This window comes from Talpa europaea (assembly GCF_964194135.1).
Source record: "Talpa europaea genome assembly, chromosome: 14".
NCBI lineage: Eukaryota > Metazoa > Chordata > Mammalia > Eulipotyphla > Talpidae > Talpa > Talpa europaea.
In genome coordinates, this window is record NC_140082.1 from 1,961,584 (window position 1) to 1,983,006 (window position 21,423).

At 61.0% G+C, this 21,423-nt stretch overlaps 1 protein-coding gene across 1 annotated transcript in view; it reads right to left on the minus strand.

The window, feature by feature from the left end:
* Positions 1 to 21,423, minus strand: part of TMEM132B (transmembrane protein 132B) — a gene marked incomplete at both ends in the record, with an annotated part of 201,275 nt that overhangs the window by 16,271 nt on the left and 163,581 nt on the right. Inside the window, one exon of the mRNA XM_084253165.1 lies at positions 5,961 to 6,147. Coding sequence (XP_084109291.1) covers positions 5,961 to 6,147 — 187 coding nt within the window. The remainder of the gene's footprint in view (positions 1 to 5,960; positions 6,148 to 21,423) is intronic.

Sequence of the window (21,423 nt, forward strand, 5' to 3'; positions counted from 1 at the left end):
CAGGGTGCATGCAGTGGGCAGCGGCGGGCGGGCCCCTCGGCTGCTTCTGGGAGCCCTTCTGGAGTGGTTTGGGGGTCACAGTGCCGCTGAGAAGCGTGGAGATTCCCTGCCCGCCCTTGGGGCGACCACGGGCCCCCTCTGTGCTCACGCCCCATGGAGAGCAAAGCCCCCCTACACGACAGCCCCACTGGGCGGGGGGCCCACACCCGCAGTTTGTGGCCATGGAGCATCTGTGCAAGTGAAGAGCTGGAGAGGAGGTGGGCCTCGCCACCGGCGAGGGTCCCACGTGTCGCAGACCTCTCCTGCCGCCCGCTGCTCCCCTCAGCAGTGTACTTCGGTCCTTCTGCCTGCTCTGCTCCCCGCTCTGGCTCTGGTGAATTCTCTCACCCTCCCGCGCTTCTGACTGTACCCAGTGCATGTATAAATAAATAAATCTTCAAAAAAAATAGAATGATTATAATGAATGCATCTTTCTAAATAAAAAGCAACAAAGTCTTTTGAGGAAAATCCCGTGTTGAAGTCTACCAGCCCCAGGTGGACAGCGGAGGAGGCCAGGCCCCTGGAAGCCAGCAGGTGCGGTCACATGGGTGCTGAGGGCTGGGAGGAGCTCAGGAGGGAGACTGCAGGTCTCACAATTTGGAGAAATCGGGGGTCCGGGTGGGCAAGGAGCGTGAGGAGCAGTCAGGTAATCAGGGAAAAGAGTGGACCAGAGACAGGTGTGCAGGGACCTTCAGGACAGGTGTGCTGGGAACCTGGAGACAGGTGTGCAGGGAGACTTCAGGTGACAGGTGTGCAAGGGGACTTGGGGACAGGAATGCAGCGAGACTTCAGGGGACAGGTGTATGCAGGGAGAATTCAGGGGACAGGTGTGCAAAGGGCTTTGGGGACAGGTGTGCAGGGAGGCTTCAAGAGACAGGTGTGCAAGTAGCCTCGAGAACAGGTGTACAGGGAGCCTGGGGACAGGTGTACAGAGAGCCTTGGAGACAGGTGTGCAGCAGGGCTTCTAGGGACAGGTGTGCAGGATAAGTGTGTCCACAGCTGGTCTGTTAGCGCCATCTAGCGGGCGCCCGGAGACTGTTGCCCGAGTTCAAACCCATCAAAAAACACCTTCTTGGCAATTTGTAAAATTGAAGCAATTTAGAGAGAAAGTGCTGGACTCTGCAATAAGCAAAGCAAAAGAGAGAAAGAGTCCAGGCACGTTCCTGATGCTCTGTCAGGTGGGGCTGACGCCCAGCTGGTGCGGAGGGCGGGGGGCACACTGAGCAAGAGGCCCGAACATTCCCAGCACATGTATGACAGACAAACACTGTGCACACCTGTCCCTTGCACCCTCGGGGAGGACCGGCACCTCCCTGTGCAGACTGCATGGCGGGGCCCCAGGCAGACGCGCCCTAGGCCAGAGAGGTGAGGGAATGGTGGGGGCTGCGCGGAGGCCGCTTGCCTGTCCCTAAGCGCCCCTCTGTGGGGAGAAGGGCGCCCCCCCCCCCCCCACTGACCAGGCCAGAGGGGCCGAAGCTATTTGCCAGCAAGGGCTCTGGCTTGTCGTTTCCATGACCTTCCCCGCTAAGGCTGAAGCAGCAGCGTGAAGCCGCCACGCCGCCATCCTCAGTGCTGGCATGCGGGGCGCGTCCCCCAGCAGGCCAGCCCTCCAGACACAAGTCTTTGATGGCACGTCCGCTGCCGGCAGCAGCCGAGAGCGCACAGTGAGGACGGGAGCAAGAGGTGAAGGCCTTTCAGCAGGGTCGTCCCCCCCGCCTCCCCCACCTGTCTCGTCCAACCCCAGGCCCATTCCTGCTGAGCACGTGGCCTGGAGCCAGCACCATCGCGCCCGCTCCCAGAGGCAGCTCAAAGCCAGGCCGGCCCAGGCGTGCCCTAGACGGAAGGTACCTTCCTGGGGGCCTGTGGAGGGGCCCCTCTGGGCTCCAGCCCCTCACTTGCTGTAAACATCCAGCTGCCGGGCCATGCCAAGTCTCAAGCCAATGCAGCTAAGAAGAAATCTGCTTCTCTCTTCTTTCTCCTGTGCTGAGCCCGCGTGCCCAGTTGCCTAGAAACTCGCCAAGTGTGTTCTGTTCGTTATTTGAGTCCAGCCTTTCTGGAAGCTGATGTGTTTTTTATCTGTATGTGCAGAGCTGAGCCTTTCAATTGTGAGCATTGCTGGGGAGCAGTGGGCTGCAGCCCTAAACTCCAAGCTACCCGTGGAAATAAACCTGAAAGCTCAAAGCCCCATAATTGGCCAGAAAACCAGAGAAGTGAACAGGAGAGGGGGAGGGGAGAAAGATAAGCCGCCACGGGGCTCAGGGAGAGCTCTCAGCCAAGGAGGGACAGCGCAGGGCCGCCTTTTACATTTTAGAATTTAAAGATGAAACAGAAAACATCAGCTGGCCCTGGGTTGCGACACTCCTGTTTTTAGACTGCCCTTTGTAAGGCGGGATTTGTGAAGGCTTTGACCATCTGTGCCGCTGTGCAGAAATGGAAATATTAGACACAAATGGTTTCCAAGGCCTGGTGATCGCAACTCCAAATCCCCATCAGCTCTATTTTCTCCCCTTCCATTTACCAAACAGTAGTGGAGCTGGCGCTTAGCTGGCGCTTAGTGGGCTAAACACATGCTTGTCGTGTCGCAACTGACTAGATGGGGGGGGGAGGCAGGCAGGCAGGTAGGCAGGCTAGGTGGGTGGATGGATTGGTCAATGAATGGATGGGTGGGTGTGTGGGTGAATGGACAGGTGGGTGGATAGGTGGACAGATGGACAGACGGGTGGGTGGGTGGATGGATGGACAGATGGGCGGGAGCATCACCATGGCTTCTGTCCTTTTGCAAGCCCTCCTGCCTGCACTAGTGCATCAGCCTCCACCCTGACTTCCTTCCCTGCAGCCTCTCCCCAGCCCTCAGGCCTGCCGCACACTCACCTTCTGGAAGGAGAGGCCGGTGAACGATCCAAAAGTCTGGACCACGGCTGACACTACGGGGGCACACCACTAGACAGCGAAGTTCTGAATGGGTCTGGAGTGGAAACCCAGGGCGGGCGGCCCCTTCTCGGAGGGCGCTATGAGACTCGCCAGGGCGCAGACTGCTGACAGGCCGCCCAGCCGTGGCTTTCCACGCCTGCCCGTCACAGGTGAGGCCCAAACCACCAGGTCCTGTCTCCCAGCCGCACCTGACTCACCATGAGCCCATCCCTCCGGGAGGAGCCCAATGAGACAGCCACCCCGAGACTGACCTGCTCGGCCGCCGCCCAGAGCCAACAGACACACCCTCCCGCACCTGAGCAGACTGTGGGACGGCGACGGAGGCACCTAGGTGCAGGCGCAGGGGCTGACCCCATCTGTGACAGCTGGTAGCCCCGACGCAGCGGAGGCGGGCAGCCTGGTTCTAACAGATAAGGAAACTGGGTCTCGACAAGTGTCAGTGCCTTGCCGAGGCCACAGGCTAGTAGGCAGCTGCGGTCTGGGCGGGCAGACCTCCCTGGGGCACGCGGCGCCCCTGCACAGTGGACAAGAGGGTTCCTGCTTGGGATTCCGCGCAAGCAGCCAAGGCAAAGGGGAGCCTGGGACTCCTGAGGGGCGCCTGGCTCTGCCCTCGCCTGCTCTCTGAGCCCCGGGGGCAGAGTAGGGTGGGGTTTGATCACGGAGCCAACCAGCTGGGCATGGCAGCCCACATCCCCCCAGGGAAAGCTGTGAATACAAGCTAAAAGGCACTTCTACTGTGGGCCCCACTGGGAAATCAGGGTGCACAGTGCGTCCACGACAGCGGGTGGGGTCCCCGCTGAGCTGAGATGTGGTGGGGGGAGTGGCAGGGTTGACAGTAATGTCCAGAGAGACCCTAGGGCAGCAGCCGGGGTGGGGGTGAAGGAAAATGCCATGGAAGAGGGGCAGGTCTGAAGAACCCCGAAATGGGGCCATGCACAAAGCAAGCCGGGAGGGAAACAAGGCCCCCCACAGACGTCCTGATCCCCAGCCCTGGGAACGTGTCGCTTTACACAACAAAAGGGAAAGTTAAGGATCTTGAGGTGGGGATGAGATCCTGGGCCTCAGGTGGACCCCGTGTCGTCATAAGCGTCCTTGGTGGGAAGGGGGCAGGAGGCTGTGGGGCAGCCGAGGTCTGAGGGGCGTGGAGCCGTGAATACCGAGGCCTGCAGGAGCTGGACAAGACCATGCGGGGCCACCCTGGGCCCCCGGAAGAAAGGCTACCTGCTCGCCCCGGGATGTTAGCCCCAGGAAACCATTCCAGACGCTGGCCACCAGGCTGTCAGCTGCTGTTTTAAGCCATCAAGCTTGTGGCGATTTGTTGCAGCAAAAAGAGAAAAAAGTGCAAAAGTGAGAGCTGGGCAGCCAGCGACAGGTTCTGCTGGCAGATACACTCGTCATGCCTTGGCTGAGCAAGTCCTGTGCCCTGGGCACAATGCCAGGGCCCGAGAAGACGCCTGGGGAGCAGAAGCATCTGCTGGACCTTCCCTCCAAGGAGCTGCAGTGCCCTGGGGTGGAGGGAGACGTGGTGATCCTGGCTACCGACTGATGGCTGCCCAGCTCCCAATTCACCCATCATCACCTGCTCTGTGAAAACAGAGATGGGCCCTTAATATGTTTCCTCTGTCGTAGGGGGCGCTGGAGACACACTTTGGAAGGACGGGCTTTGCCATCTGATCCCAGCGCCCTGTCTGCAGGCTCCCGGGCAGGGTGGCTGCCCCAGGTGGGGCTCCTGCTGCTTTCCTCAGCATCCATGCTGAGTGCTGGGGAGCAAGGCCCCTGGCGTGCTGCCTCCCAGGGAACAGCTGTCCCCAGCCCTGCACAAGCTCGGCTTCCCACCAGCAGCACTGCCCCTGCCGCTCCAGAGACCCGTCTGAGGGGTCTGTCTCCGCTGCCCCTGCGTCAGCCCGGGCAGCGAGCTCGTTAGGGGCGCCAGCTGGCCATTTACCGCACATATAAGCACCAGGTGTGACGTGCTAGACGCTCCATGTCGACCTTTTTTTTAAAGACAGAAGAAACGGGCAGAGCCCTGCCCGCAGGCTGCCCTCTGGAAAGGGCCTGGAAGCAGCCAAGGCAGCTGTGGGGAGTGCAGCCCCGCCAGCCTCGGCCCAGGCCACCCTGCTCGACTCCCACCAACCCGGGGACCATGGGGAGCACGAACTCGCAGAGGAGCGTCCAGTACGGGAGACGCGAGGAAAGGCGTTTGGGGCGCAGACAGGAGTGGGGGACACAGAAGCGGGACTGCGGGGTTAGCCGTAGCTGGAGGGGTTCTTTGCAAGGACCTCATGATCCCCAGTACTGAGCCTGAGCAGGGAAGGTAGACGCACCCACGGGTCACCCCAGAATCCCAGAGTGTGGGTCCCCACACTTCAGCCCCACACAGGCACAGCAGGGCTTGCAGTGAGCAAGGCCACAAGGACGTGCATCCCATGGGCTCATCCCCCAACCCCAACCACACAGCCTCATCCAGGACCCGTTCTCAGGCCCCCGAGTCACGCGGAGGAGACACGGGGTCCTGTCTAGGCCAGGATCGACACACGGGGAGTCCGTTCCCAGCAAGCCTCAGGCTCCGTCTGCACTGAAGGTCTGCCCATCCCCACGCGGCCTGGGCCTGTGCAGGGAGGAGACGGGGCCCAGGGGCCGACCCCTCAGCACACAGTCCCCGCGGGCGCTGCAGCCAGACCAGCTTTGCTCAGCACAGCCCTGGCCGGACACCGGCTCGGATGAAGACTACACAGGGCGCGGTTCCCGGGAAACCCTTCCGAAATATGCGCGGATGAAAAAGGATTTACACAGCAGATCCTAATTAGTTTCCAAGGAGCCCTGAGGGCAAGTGGGTAAATAAAGTGTGGTTTAAGTGCGTTTCCCTCGCTTCAGTGCAGGGGCCGGGCGCGCCAGGAGGACAGGCTGCAGGAAGCGGCGTGTTCCTCGAATAGCAAAAGCACCCAGAGAAAACCCCCTTGGTTCCTGGCTCCGGAGCCCCAACTTCTCACCATGGCCAGGGGGACGATGCCCACATAGGACGTCGGGCTGACAAAGATCTCAGCCACCACCAGCTCGCTCGACGTGTCCTCCGCCGGGTACTCCACCTGCCAGGTGATCTGCTGGGCCCCCGCCAGGCCACTGCTGTTGTCGATCCCGAAGTCCACTTGTAAGAGCTCGTAGAAGGAGCCGTTCACCCTGGAAGACAAGCACAGGCGCAGTTTAAAACCTGAGGCTCAGGGAGGCAGTGGCGCCCACAGGGGCTGCCCCGCCCCGGCCGGCCCAGGCACCTCCGGGAGGCCGCGGTTTCCACCCTCGCTGCGTGTCCACAGAGGAGGGTGCAAACCCCGGACCTTAGAATCCGGGCAGAACAGAGCTTCGGGGCATGCGGGGCAGCGTGAGGCTGAGCGGGAAACGGCGTCGTCAGCCACGGGGTTCCCAGCACGAAGCCTGAGGGGGGAGACGAGTCCAGCCAGCCCTGCGGCCACCAGCCTGACACAGAAGACGCAGCGCGAGGCGACCCTCCCCCACCCCACCCCGCCCGCGCGTGGCCCCGACGCTTGGGGCAGGCAGGAGAGGGCGATGAGCGCAAAAGACAAGTGCCAGGTCCTCAGTGTTCTCTAGACACGCCGGCTCGGAACAAGCAGGGGTGAGGAGCTGCGCGTGGACGCGGGGCTGGCGGTGGGCACTGCCAGCAGGTCTGGGCCACCCTCATGGGTCGGTGAGGGGCCCTGCCCTGGAAGCTCGTCCCCATCACCCCAACGGCGCTTCCCCCTGTCCCAGGTGACAGCAGAGATAGGCCCACAGCCCCCGGGCCGGAGAAGCTGGCCTGGCCCTCCACCCCTGCCTGACCTACGTGGGCCTGGTGACCTCTGCCCAGCTTTTTGGGTCCAGGCAAAGTCTGCAGACCCCTACTCTGAGACTGAGGTCATTTTTGAAAAAATTGTCACCTGCTGCTGGGCCAACAGCGACCGGCTACCACAGGCGCTCCCGCCGGTGACACCCATTTCCTCACACTGCCGAGGCCCAGGCCACCCTCGGGCACAGCAGTCACACCTGCAGAACTGAGCTGCACCCACCTGCCTGCTGCGGAATTCCACTCGAACCAGAGCCACCAGGCCAGACTCCCCGTGGACCTGGCCCTGCCCCACCCTTTCCCCACTTAGCGGAAGTTTTAAGAAAGGCCCAGTTGCCACGCTGTCCAGACGGAAGCTACGGTGCTCCAGGACCTGTGTGTAAACGCTGCTCCTCGGGGAGGATGGGGGACGTGTGCTGAGGAGCGCCTGTGGCCTCGAGAGAGGACCGAGAGTGAGCACGTGGGGGCCCTCCCCCGGCATCTTTGGTGAAAAGGCAACAAGAGGGAGATAAAGGGCTGAACCCCAAACTGCTGAAGGGCCCTGGGGACCTTAGGCCGTCAGTTCTCAGCTTCAACCCCCGCTCCCACCCACCACACTCAGCCCAAGTCTCTCTGGCCAGAGCCTTGCCGCCCCACGGCCGTGTCCCACCGCACACGACGCCCTGGCCCGGAGGCTCTCGGGCAGCCCGTGCTTGTAGCCAGAGCCCTGGAGCCACGGAGGAAGGTGGGAATCCAGAGACAGGGAAGGGCTTTGTTGTCGGACCCTGTGTCTAGTTCCCAGAACAGAGAGGTGCAGGCTCTGGGCGGGGCGGCCGGCGCTGGCCGTGGGCTCCTCCGCCCTCCGGCGCCCAAGTGCAGGATAAAAGGAACGGCGGTCACTTGGATGCATAAGGTTTCATTTTATTTCATCTCCCTCCCACTAGAAAAAGGGGTTCTTTTACTTTGAGGCAACCAGCCTGCTCGCTAATAAGTCCACCTCTGTGGAAATGTGCACAGCTAGTAACTGGACCTGCTCCGGGTCTACCTCGACGTCTTTCAAATCTGGAAAAGTGCTCATGAGTCTCTCAATTTAATATTTACCAGCTGCCTTTGAGGAGTCAGGGTCGGTATTTCGGCCACGAGAGATCCATTAGACAATGTCCCCTGGGGTGAGGAAGCGTGTACGTGTGTGTGCATGCACGTGTGTGTGTGTGTTGGGTGCACAGTGTGACTTCAGACATGACCTTAGAGTAGGAAGGAAGAGGAGGGTGGGCGGGCAGGGGAGGGGGCCAGGCTGGCAGCCGGTGCCCACATTCCCTCGGCCACTTCCCAGCACAGGGGCTTACAGAGACCCGAGACCCCTGAAGCCACAGGACCGTCCTCCCACCCAGAGCCTGCAGCAGCCCCAGGGCTTGTTCTCGGTGCCGTGTGTGCACCGCGGGGCCGACAAGGGGGTAATGACGGCCCCATCCTGGAACCAGCCTCACTGCCCTCCAGCCCTCTGTGCGCCACCGGCCCATCCCTCCTCCCCTCACCCCTGCCTCCGCTGATCTTTTCATGTCTCCAGTTTTGCCTTTTCTAGGTGTCATGGAGCTGGATCAGGCAGTTTGTAGGTCCTTCCAGATCGGTTTCCGTCACTTCCTAACAAGCACTGACGGTCCCTCTGCCTCTCATGGCTTGAGAGCTCCTTCCATGTCCCTGCTGGGTCACATTCCACGGTCTGAACGGGCGCACGGGCGCACTTTATCCACGCACCTAGGAGGGAGGTCTTGAGTGCTTCTGAGTTTTGGCAACTGGGAATAAAGCTGCCACGAACATCCAGATCAGGTGTCTGCATGATGTGAGTTTTCACTCTCTGGGGCAGACACCGAGGAGCTGCAGGAACGCACGTTCTCCAAAGGCCGAAACCAATCCCGACCCGGAGTCCCTAGCCCTGGGCAGGTTCGCTTACTACGTGACTTCTGCTAAGGATGTCACGTGTCAGGCATGAGAATTCCTCAGCAGACAAACAGACAAGATCCCTGTCTCACGGGTCAGGTTAATAAGTAAAGACATCTTGGGAACGACAGACACTGTCCTCAGACTAAAACAGAAGGACGCGATTTCCTTGTGAACAGCTAAATAATTTTTCAAAATTTTTTTAAGTTAAAAATTAACTAAAACCGCCCCTTTGGATTTTAAAATAGAACATAAATTACCCCCGGACGCAGGAAGCAGGTGCTGAGAGGGCCGTGGGCCTCGGGAGGGGGACGGCAGCTCGCGCTCCTACTTCTGTACTTGCTCTAATCAAGACGTATTTTACTTAACTCTGGGAAGCTTCTGCGCTCAACTCTCCCTGGTCTGGTTTCTTCTCCTTTTGTTTAAATCTCAAGCACATTTTTCTGCTGGAAATACGCCCATCTGACTCAAGCCAGCTCCTAACCAGCCTGCCCGCTTCCCGGGCGCAGGAACACGCAGCTCCATCCTTCTTCGCTTTCCCCTTTTAAATATTTTCAAGCACCTCGCGGGCTGGTCGGGGCGACCCTGCTTCTGCTCACCAACATCCTCCCAGAGCCGGCAACAATGCGTCTTGATAATGAGCCAACCCTGCGGCACCTCGCTCCCCGCCGCCGAGCAGGACTATTTCTCACACCGGCAGCTCACCCTCACTCCCAGCTTATTTGATTTTATCAGCATCACCGTGACAAGCCCAGGGACAGCTGAGACAATCGCCACAATTAATTTTTTCCCACAGCCTCCATCTTTCTGACACCATCCCCAAACACTCCCGGGAAGCCGTGGCCCAGAGCCGCCCCCAGCCTGGCCACACCACCCCGGTCTGCTCTCTGCTTCTTCCGGTGCCGGCCGGGAGGCTCTGGCTGGAGAAACGGCCACACGCCGTGGCCACGTCACCTCCTCACGAGGGGGACAAGCCCGCGCTGATGGAGATTAGAAATGGGGCAGCGGCTGCCATGTACACAGCAGGTGGTCGAGGAGTCTGGTGAACTGTCCCCGGGGTTCACCCGAGCCTGGAGCTGGGAAGCTACACTTTGATGTATAATGCAATATCAAGTTTTGAATAAATAATACCTTCCCAGGAGTCACAAAGTACCAGAGAAGGTCAGTCCTTCCAGGTGGCCCCGCAGACACCCCTCGTCTACCTCCGCTGCTCTCGGCCTCATAGATGCCCGGCATGGGCTCCGCTCTGCCTCTAGAACATTCCTCCTCTGCCCCTGGGGAAGGCTGAGCTCTGCTCCTCCTCTTCTGGCTGGCAAGGAAGGACAGAACCGGTCCCAGAGCCCATCTGAACTGGGGGCCTGCAGGGGGGCCTCCTGTGCCCAGAGGGGCAGTGAAAGCCTCTGTCGCCCCAAATCACGGGGCCCTGAGCAGGCCCCTCACGCAGCTCTGGCCTCAGGACCTTTGCACTGGCTCGGGTGAGCTCGCCCCCCCCCCACATCTGCACACACACCCCTTCACACCTGTGTCTTCAAGTGTGCGGAGTCCCCTGGCGACCTCCAGAGGGGCCCCTCTCCCTTCTCCTCCCCACCACCCTCCCTGCAGTTTCTCGGTGGTGCTGACCCCCCGAACATCTGGGGTCTCTTTTGCCTTTGCTCCGGGCCATTTCTGCCTACTGGGGTGTGAACTCAGCGGGGCAGGGATTTTCATCACGGTCCCTGACATGGCGTCCACTCCGAAGGAACCTGGCCCACAGCGGCGGCTCCACATACACACCAGGGAGTGAATGAGGCCATCGGTCACTCGCTCAACAGGCGACCAGCACCGGGCCTCAGAGCTCACACTTCTCCGCCACCTTCCTCGAGTGCAACGATGGTCCTCGTGTCTGAGGCCACCCCCACAACCCCTGGCTGGGTCATCGTGGTCACCCAACGCTCCCCATCCCAGCCTCTCAGGGAGGGGGTCCTCGTGCCCCGTAGCAGCCGGGTGGAGGGCACAGCACGGGACACCCACGCACAGCGGCGCTGCCCTCGCGTCCACCTCCTTGGGCCACCTCTGCCCGGTCTGGGGCTGCTTTTTGTATTTTCTCTGGCTTCAGTGTTGACAATGGTGAGAATATCAGCTTGACAGCAACTCCCCGCCACCGCTGGACTTGGGCCCAGCCACACCCGTGCTTTCTTTTAACGGTGTCGAGAATATCTCACAGGTGATCTCAGGACAGCGAGGTCTGCAGCCGGCAGCTCGCCCAGAGGGTAGGGAGCCGACAGGCCCCTCGACCCGGGCCACCACTCCAGCGCTGATGTGTGAGGGCAGCCCTGCTGCAGCGGACTCTGGGGCTGCAGGACGGGGGGCCACGTGCCAAGGACTGTCAGCAGCGATAACGATCCCCGGCTTTCCCCGAGCAGGTAGAACATCTACTCACTCGGAGTGCCTCCAAATCACCGGCAATTATCCCAGCGCCATCAGAGCAAACACTCCGGGGCATCAAAAACAAACCTGAGCCGGATCTCTAACTTCATTAACCTGCAGTCGAGTGGAGTTAAGGGAAGCCCACACACAGACTGGCGTTCACAATGCCATTTGGGCCGAAAACCAGATCTGAATTCTCGTAACCTTCCATTTGCTGAGCGCCTCTTCAGTAAATGTCAGCTGTGCTGAAACCCTGCGGGCGCGGCGCACAGCACCTGCAGCCCCGGAGCGCAGGGCCTCCTCCAGGAGACCTGCAGCCTCCAGCTGCCAATTAACTGGAGCCCAGAGATCCCATCCCATCCCCTGCCCGGCCCCCTGCATTTGTTACAACAGCCTCGACCCTTTCTTCCAGGCCAGTTACTCCAAAGTAGTTAGGAAGGAGCAAGCCTGGACATGTAGACACCCCTGTGGCCACATCTGCGCAGCTCCCCAGATGCCCCCGTGGGCCGGGTCTGTGCCCGTCTGCCATGTTTGAGAGAGAGTTTGAGGAGAAACTCATCTGGCTCGGAGGAGAGAGTCGGAACCAGAGCACAGGAAACAGTGGTAAAAGCCGGGGGGTCTGGTGCCCTAAGGCTGCTGGGGTAACCAGCGACAGGATGCAAAACTAAGATGGCCCAGGACAGGCAAGGGAAGGTGGTGTGGACTGGCGTGGGGTTCGCGTGCCAGCTCTGAGCTCGCGCACCCTCCCCCAAGCCCAATCTCCCTTCCTCGGAAGGTCCCTGTGAGCGGGGCATGAACATGATTCCAGATAATGATGCCGCCAGTGTCAGCGCCAGGTCAGCCCCTCGGAGGGAGAAGACCACTAATTGGCCTGGAACAGCAGCTGACAGTGACAGCTGTCCGCATGGCCGGGCCAGCCGGCATTAATGAGCAGCTCGATGGCCGTGTGACAGCCGTGCGCCCGCTGACCTCCGGCACCTCAAACTGGTCCCAGCCCCCACCCCAGTCCCTAGGGACCGCCCCAGCATGTGCGGGGTGGGGGGACAGGTTTGGAGCTCAAGCCTGAAGCCCGGCAAGGGAAGCCCCACACAGACATGGCCCTCGAGGTCAGGGCCGGTTTCTCTGAAAACTCCACTCCCGCCCTCGGCTGCCGGACGCGTGGGAGGCCCGGAGTGGGGGGCCCCTCCAAATATCCGCCACGGAAAGGACGGCTCAAAATCTCTTCTAAGTAATTTTGTGGGGAAACTTAAATGAGACTGCCATTACCAGCGGGACTGGGTTGCCCCAAAGCTTGCTGAGCCCTACGCCCGGCGCCTGTGAGCAGACCCTGTTAGAAATGAGGACGTGACGGAGGAGTAAGCGGGCCAGCGCGTGGGCCCCGAGGCCAGCGCAGCCCTTACAGAAAGGGGGAGAAGACCAGGGGGGTGATGCATCTGTGCATGGAGGAGCGCCCGAGACGGCCGGCGCAGGGATGGAGGCCAGGACGCCCTCGTGGTCTCACCCACCCCCCATACATACCCCTCGACCCTGGACGCCAGCCTCGAGTGTGCTGTTCACCCTGATTCACAGCAACCGAGGCCACGGGGCCGCTGCCAAGGCTCCCTCTGACTGTTACCCTCATGGCCATCCCGGCTCCCCCGCAGGCATATGTCAGGTCGAAAGAGCCGTCGCCCCCGTGCCCGGCGCCCACTCACTGTTCTCAGGCTGAGCACGAGCCGGCCCTGCCCCAAGCCCCAGCCCTGGCCTGCAGAGTGAGATGACGCTGCACACGCAGCCCCATCCGGGGCCCCCGCCTGCGCCACCGGCCAGGCCAGGAGCCCCTACCCTGGCCCCAGTGAGAGCGACCGCCACCCGCCCGCCAGAAGAGCCACCGTCTCTACACCTCGGGCCGGACCACAGGGAAGAGGGCAGGTGACCCGAAATTGACGAGACAGCCTGAGGATCGCTGGCCGCTGCGGGCCTCAGGTCACCCCCACACCAGGAGCTGCTCGCCAGGGGCCCACGTGGCGGGCTCTCTCCACCCTGCTTCCGGCTCCTGGCCAGGCACTGCTGAGGCTTAATGCAGCACCCCCTGGCATGTCCACGGGCCCCACCCTCTGTGTGTCCACAGGCCCAGTGGCCTTTCCCAGGGACAAGCCACAGGAGATCACCGTGACTTTCGGGCCAGACACCGGCTTCACAGGACTTCACGCCCCAGGACGACCATGCTGGAACCCCACAGACACGCTGGCAGCACCGGAGTTCCTCAGCAAGAAAGGGCTGGGAGCCCCAGAGCTGAACTCAAAGCCAGCAAGGCCCCGGGACCTGAGCCTCCGTAGGGCCCGTCTGGCGCCTCGGCTGCAGCGTCAGAACCCAGCTGCCATCTCTGTCCATGGCCTGGATCAGGCTCCTGAGCCCCCGCCCGGGGACTGACACGTCTCCTGCACGGACTGTCCCCGGGTCGCGGCCACTCCTCTGCGGGAAGCCGCGTGTGATCTGAGACCTGCTAAAGCCCGTTCACAACGAGGGGTGGCAGCCCGCCTGTCAACCCCGGGACTTGGGGCCGCAAGCGATGCCTCCAGCCAAGACTGGCTGTTCGCATAGGTGACTGGTCAGCGCATGAAAGGAGGTACCGAGGCACCTGAGCAGACTGGACCCGCCCCAGGTAAATGGCCGCCACTCTCCGGCTGGGCCAGAGACCCCGGGCAGGAAGGACTCCTCCCGGACTCACCAGCCTTGGCTGAGGGCTTCCCGGAGGTCCATGGCAGAAGGGGCCCAGCAGGGTGTCATTCTCCTTGGAGGGGAGCAGATGTAGGGCCGCCCCAACTGTAAGTGCGGCCCCAGAGCTTAGGGATAAGGTGACTGGCCCTGGCAGAGCGGATCCAGCGAGGCTCTGAGAGGACCAGCGGGCTGGGTTCCCTGCACTAGGGACGGGAGATTCCTGTGGAGACCAAGACGGGCCCCCCAGGGAAGCGCTCATTGTGGGAGGAGCTGAGCCTCGTGGGTCACACTGTTGGTGCCGGGACGCTGCGCTCACACGCAGAGAACGGTCTTTGCGGAACACAGAAAAACACAGGCGTAGCGCCCCTGAAAACCCGACTTCTTTAGAGAGGGGGCTCTGAGCTGGGAGGAGCAAGCGCCCCACGTGTGAGGAGCACCTGCCGGAGAAAGAAAGAAAAGGAGAATAACTAAGAGGTAAGGGAGGCGGGAGCCAGGGAGGACATCAGACGCGCCCTCCACCTGCCGCGAGCCGCAGCCCGGACTGCCCTGTGTTTGACCCACGGCGTCCTCTGGAGACCTGGTTAGGCTGATTTAAGCTTTTTCTGTTTGCAACTATAAAAAAAAAAAAAAAAGATACGATCTGACAGCATAAAGTGCATCGGGGGGAGACGCGGTGGTGGACGGCACACGCGGCATTATTTCACTTGCCAGTAGTTTGGGGAGCCCCGGCTGCCACTCGACTGTATTTCAATTGATTTATGGGGAACGCCAAACAGAGCGATAAATCAGCACCTCGTGCCAGCAAACCTCCTTCCTCGAGGCCGGCGCTTTCCTCCACGGACGTTATTTCCAGAAATGCCAGCATCCCGAGATGCCCACGTTACGCACCCCAGCCCCACTCTGTAGGCAAATCTTGAAATCCAAGGAGACTCTTCCCAGCTTTTGTTTCAGCCGCGAACCCTCGAGCCAAGGGGCAGTGTCCATCACAGTGCAGTGTCCATCACAGTGCAGGCAAGAGAAGCAGCCCCGGCACCGAAGATACTGCAGCCCCGGAAGGCCCCGGCGGGCTGGTGGCCCTGCGGGTCCAGGCACAGCGGCGCGTCCAGCTGCTCTCAGCCATCCTGCATTCCCATGTACAGAGAACCCTCTAGCCAACTGCAGGGAAGGTTTAAATTTTTTCAAGGGCTTTATCGTAAAAGACCAAGCCATGTCCACGAGCTGCCACCAAAGGGCCGGGCGCTGCTGGCACTCATGAGCCCACGCGCACGTGTGACAGGTGCGCTTCTTCACGCTTACCCCTAATGCTGGGCGGGCTCTGGACTCGACGGGCATCCACACGCAGCGAGAGCTCGGCCCCTCCCCTCCGGTTGCATCAGTCGGATTTCCCGGACTCAGCGGCCAAAGCAACTCGCATGCAGCTCCCGGCAGCCGGTCAGGAGCGCACGCGGCCACCGCAGCTGAGCCGCCAGCCGGGGACACTGGGCCCGTGGGGGCCGGGGCTGCCCCTCAGGCTTCACTGCGGGGCAATTCGTCTTGCAGCAGCAACAGCAGATCCATAATCCCGACAACGCGTTCCTTCCCGGGTCTCAGTGCTCGGCTGCTCGCTCAGGGCCAGGTCAGAGCAGCGACACTTTGCTCCTGAACTGTGATTTCCGACTGACGCCACCTTGCTAGCGATCTCGGAGGCTCTTGCGTGAAGAGTCACTTGCCATCTCTACTGTGCTAAGCATTTTTGCCTAAGTTATGAGCTCACACTCGCCACACTCACTCTCTAGACACTAAGCAGCCCTCTCCAGACAGGCGCAAGAGTCTTCCAGAGCCCAGCTCGGGCGTCCCCGAGCAGCCTGCCGTGAAGGAGGAAAGACCGAGCCACAGGCAGCACGTCAGCAGCGGCACAGGCCATGTCTGCACATCTTCCAGCGGGCAGTCCAAGGATGACCGGGGAGGCGTGAGCTCGCGGCCCAGAGACGCGCACAGGAGAAGGCAAATGCGGCTCTTCAAAAAGTAGAAGATAAGCAGCAAAACCAAAGTGAGAACACAGCAGGAGATGGAGACGCAGCCCCAGGGAGAGAAGGGCCTACGGCGTGCGGCAGCTGCAGGAAGCACTACACACACCCGCCTTCCTCCTCCGAGGCAGAGAGGAAGGCCGCGTCCGCAGCCCTCCTGTGAGCTGTGTCTCCACGTGTGGCCCATGGATTGCGGGCCGAGGTCATGACTAGGGCTGACCTTTGAAAACACGCTAGGAGACCCTCCGCAGTTGCCATGGAAACTTCCAGGATGGCATGGCAACAGAGTTTCCAGGTGACATCCGCAGAGCCAGATGCACCCAGAGTCCCTGACCGCTGCTTGAAGCTGCATGTAGTTCAGAAACCCACCGGGGCTCGATGGGCTGGGCTAAGCCGCTGAGAGACGGAGCTCTTTGTTACGGCAGCTGACAGGAATGATCCTGATTAATACAAAGAGCTCAAAGAATCCAGAAATGTGACTACCGGGTGAATCCCTTAGTGGCCAGTCTCTCTGGGTTAGCCCCAGGGGCCTACTGTTCCAGCTGTCTACCGCTCACGTTCAAAGACAGCTTTCACATTTGGGGTTCAGGAAGAAAGACCTCCTTGTATTTCCTGGGAAGAGGGATGCACCTGCTGTGGGGAGGGAATAGGACGCTGAGCAGCATGTCAGAGCAAGGTGGAGGCTCCCGGGGCTTCCATTCCCACGCAGAGTGAAGAGCCAGCAGGCCCGGGGGGACAGAATTCAGGCTCTCTATGACTTCAGCCAATTTTAAAACACCATCCAGCAGGAGAAAGGAAACAGGACAGTGTAACTCGGGGTTACACACCTTCTTTGGGGATCCTAAGATTGTTGGCTCCCACGCAGTCCCCATAGTCAGCCGGGTGAATAACACAGCAAGCACCGTGGAAGCTGACCCCGGAAGGTAGTCACTCAGCCCCAAACGTTGGGTCCCGCCAGTAATTACACCGATTTGTCTCCTGGCACCAGGAAACAGGAAGGTGACAGCGGCCATGCCCTTGGAGGCGTTGACAACGGCCAGAGCTTTGTGTTTAGAACTATCACTTCAAAGCAAAATAATGTCAGGGTGACCTGGAGGTTTGAGCGTAATTGTCACAGCCCTCTGGGCCTCTGATGATCAGTTCTCAAGCCAGCAAACACAGGACCCACGGGCACTGGGCACCCAGGCCCGGCAGACTCCCGGAGACTAGGCCCCTGACCTAACAAAGCCTCAAAAGTAAGTTCTTGATCAAATCACCCAGATTACCCAGCGTCACAAGACCAGGCGAGCAGCATTTCTATGCCACATAATCTCACATCAATGGCCCATAACTCAATAAATTAATGGGTTCATGCTGCAGCGCCAATCACAGCAGGCAATGTGGAAACACCACAATGAAGCCAAGAGCACCCCGGCTTCCCACCTTGTCCCCAAGAAACCATTCCAGTTGTGGCTTCTCTGCTCAAATCCCGACTGTTTTAACTGGACAAGCTCAGGACTTCGAGAAAAACAGCCATAGATGAAGTTCCTTCCAGGGGCGATTTTATGACTCAACACACACGTGTGCACACGCACACGCACACACTTTGTTTTCAAAAGGCAGTCCTGGGGGCCTCCCCAGTGGCGCAGCGGTTGAGTGCTGGGTTGCGAAGCTGCCCGCAGCCTCTGCAGCGCCAGTTCGATCCCCGGCCACTAGGTGAGGGTCCCACATGGCGCGCAGACCTCTCCTGCCGCCCGCTGCTCCCCTCAGCAGTGCTTTCGGTCCGTCTGCCTGTTCTGCTCCCCGCTCTGTCGCTGGTGAATCCACTCACCCTCCTGTGCTTCTGACTGTACCCAGTGCTTGTATAAATAAATAAATAAATCTTTTTTTAAAAAAAAAAGTCAGTCCTGGACACTGTTTGGCATTTTCTCCAACGGCGAAACACCAGCTCCCCCTGGACCTGGGCATTCTCCCAGGTACAGATTCCCCCCAAAAGGAAACAGGCGTCAGCGATGCGGCGCTCACGGAGATACCAGCTGGGGTTCCCCACGACGGCCGCGCGCCCGCCAGCCACCACTCACCAGGGCACAACCCAGCCAGGACAGGCTGCAGCCCAGCCACACAAGTCCCACATCGCCTGGATCCCTCTCCTGCAAACATCCAGAACACGGGAACGGCAGGGGCTGTCCTGAGCCTCGTTGTTGCTGAGAACTCAGGCCAGGGTGGTAGACGCGGCCTTCGTTCCTGAAATGCCAGCAAGCCCTCCAGGCGGGAGAGCTGTGGCTGGCTGGATGCACACAGGGGCCCTGGGCCGGGAGCCCGGGGGGGGGGGGGGGGGGCAGGGGCGGGGGGGTGAGGGAGCCGCTGGGGGGGTTCAGAGCATGAGCTCAGGGCGGAGACCTGGGCGAAGACAGGGCTCCATCCCCAGCCCTGTGCTCAGCATGACCTGCAGAAGCCGCTAACCCTCCTGAGCTGTCCTTCCCAGCGCGACAAGGGGGCTCTCTGTATGCTGTCTCCACAGGACGTGGGGGGCTTGAGACTGCCCCCTGCAGAGCCCCTGGCATAGGGGCCCCCCGCCCATGACTCCACACCCGCCCAGAGTCCCCAGGTCCTCCTGGGACGCCCAGTCTCCCCTGTAAGCCCCCCGGCGGCACGGCGAGCTGTGCGGGGCAGGACGTGGTCACAGCGGCCCGTGGCTGACACCAGGCAGCCAGACCACCACCATGAACACCCCATTAGCAGAGCCGGCGCCTTACCCGCGGAGCCTCCGTAACGTAGGGGCCGCCTTGTTCTCCTAATCGACTTCATCAATTAGAGTAATGCCTTTCAGGCCATTTCTGATCACTGGGAGCAAAGGAACGTGAAGGAGGCTTCTGCGGAAGCAGGTTCTTGCGCCTCTGCCGGGACACTCACGTCTTATGCGGGCCAGAAGCCACAAGGCACCGGCGAGGCGGGAGGGCGAGGCACGGTCCCTGAAACCCAGCGCCAGAGCGGAGGGGCCGCCGCACTCAGGGAAAAGTGAGGGGCTTCGGGCGAAAGCCAGGCCTCTGCAGAGACACATCATCGGAGCCAGGACAGGGAAGGTCTGGAGCTGGCACTGCCCGGAGGCCCAAGGTGACCGGCACCGAATGCCTGGACTTGAGAGCTGCGCAGACTAAAGGGCCCCTCCCGCACGGCTGCGCCTGGCTCCTTGCTCGTCTTGGAAGCTCTTGCTCTGAAATGTGCAGATCAGCTCCTTTTCTTCATTCAGTTTTCCAGGGCCACACGCCGGGGCCCTGCTCCCGGGGCCACCTTTGCCAAGATTTCTCTCGCGCCCCTCCCCCGCCCAGTTGTCTCCCTGACCATGACAATGGCCACGGCCTCAGCGACCTCCTGTCTGCTCATTTATGGGCTTGAGGCAGTCCTTCCCCCGGGATGCCCGCTCCTGGCAACAGGGCCCTGTCCCCCCACTTCCTGCTGCATCCCCTGCACCCCATGGCGCCTGGCACCCAGGCACTGGGTAATACCTTAGCAGAGCAGCCCACTCCCTCCACAGGAGAGAACGAGCCACCGCGTGCCAGCTCACCCGCCCAGGCCAGCCGGCAGCACCCTGGCGTCGCGGGGCTCCCTCCAGGCCCCCGGTTCTTGGGGTGCCATCAACCCCAACAGTGATGATTTGGAGACCCACAAGGTGGCAACGATGACATATTTTCCCACAGTCAGGTCTTGAGACCCAGCAAGAGGTTAACTGGAGGCCTCTTCCAAAACACAATTATTTCCCCTCCATAGAGACTTTGGAAAAGTTCCTCTTTCATAAGTGACGTTAGAAAATTAGAAAATCATTTCAAACCAAAGGGCACTGCAGTGTGTCGCCAATAAAAGTGAGCAAAGTCTCATTAATGAGACACAGTGACGTGGAAACACCACAATTCTTTTTCACAGCAAAACGACCGTAATTAAGCCAGAGCGTGTCTGTTATTTAGCAAAATAAATAATTACCCCGTGCCCTGGAGGCTGATTGCTAATTCGAGCACCGGGCTGACACTCCTCAGTCTGGTCTGGAAATCCACCCCAGGGCTCGCGCTGGGGACAGAGGGGCCTGCATGGAGCAACGGGGCACCGCAGCCGCCGGCCCGGCCCCCGACACCCAGCAGCAGGCGTTGCCAAGGAAGAGGGGGTCGTGCCTGCTTTCTGTCCCCTCCCACATCCACAAAACTAGAGGGAGGCGGCCTGGCCATGGGTGGACACTGGACACTCCGGCCCCAGTCGGGGGACAGCACCGTGCCCAGTGTCCTGTCCCCGCCCCCAGGTGGTCCTGGAGGGACCAAAGAGGCCACCAGAGGGTCAGCAGGGGTCAGGCTCATGTTTTGTACCGTTGGCACCAGCTCGGCCTTCTAAATGGGTAGCTGGCAACAGGGACCTGACCGGGTAATACCCTGACCTCCTGGTCCAGGGGCTCACAGAGTCTGGGGCACCTGGACCCCAGAGCAATGCGGGGGACCCACCCTCAGTCCCAGGCCTGCTTAAAGGTAGGCACCACAGACACTGACCCCCTGAACAGGGTGCTCATTTCAGGGTCAAGCTCTTGCCTCGGTGCACACCCCGCCTCCCACCCATGACCGCGGCGGGCTCCGTCCCAGGCTCCCCCTCCGTTCTACCCCAACCAAGTGGCCCTGCTGGACCCTGGGGTTACAGCCCCCCATGTCCTGTGGGGACAAGTTTGGTGTCACCTGTTGAGTGTCTGACAAGAGCCCCGTGTCTTTTGCCAGTTCCAGTTGTCCATGCAGGAGGACAAGGCCAGCCGACCCACAGAGGCTGCAGCTACGCAGGCAGCCACGGGCTACACTTCAGAACAAGGACGCGGGGCCAGGCTTCTGGCCCGGCCAGCCCAGCCCGGCTGTTGGGGCTTCGGGGCACCTCGGCCTCCTGCTGCTGCTCGTCTCCCGCAGGAATCTGTTTCCCCAAGACGCGGGCTCGGCGGCCAGTCAAGACTCCACCCTCCTCTCTCCCACTCAGCAAGCCGGAAACTCCTCCTGGCGGCCAGCTCGCCACGTTCACACGCGCCCAGGGGTCCGTCCCGAGGCCTCCAGGGCTGGCTAATCCCTCTGACCCGCACACGGAGCGGGTTGTGCTCTGCACCAGGGCCCCTCGTCCCCTCGTCCCCTCGTCCCCTCCCGCCCACCGAGGCCCCAGCCCTGTGGCTCCCATCTGCCACACGCACAACAGCCGGGCCCTCTGCAGAGCTGCTCACCTGGGAGCAGGAGCTGTGGCTTCCTCTGTGGGCCCCTGCCCCGCGGGGTCCCCCCCAAACTAAGTGGCCGTCCGGCTGCGGGGGTCATGCCCCAGAGAGGCCAGAGGCAGCTGCGGAGCTGAGGAAGGGCCTGGGTCCACCCCCACCCCAAGGCTGACCCTCCTGAGCACAGGAGGCCAGTTCCCCCAATTAGAATGCAAACTGGCAGAACCTGCGATGAACACATGTTTCAAAGAAAACGCTCAAGCCAAGCAAAATGTGAAGGAAAAGCCTTGTGGGGGGAACCCAGGAACCCCAAGAGGAGGTTGGCAAAAGTCCCGAATCGCAAAACCGAGTCACGCGACCCGCAGAAGGCGCACAGAGGAAGGCCGGCCAGGGAC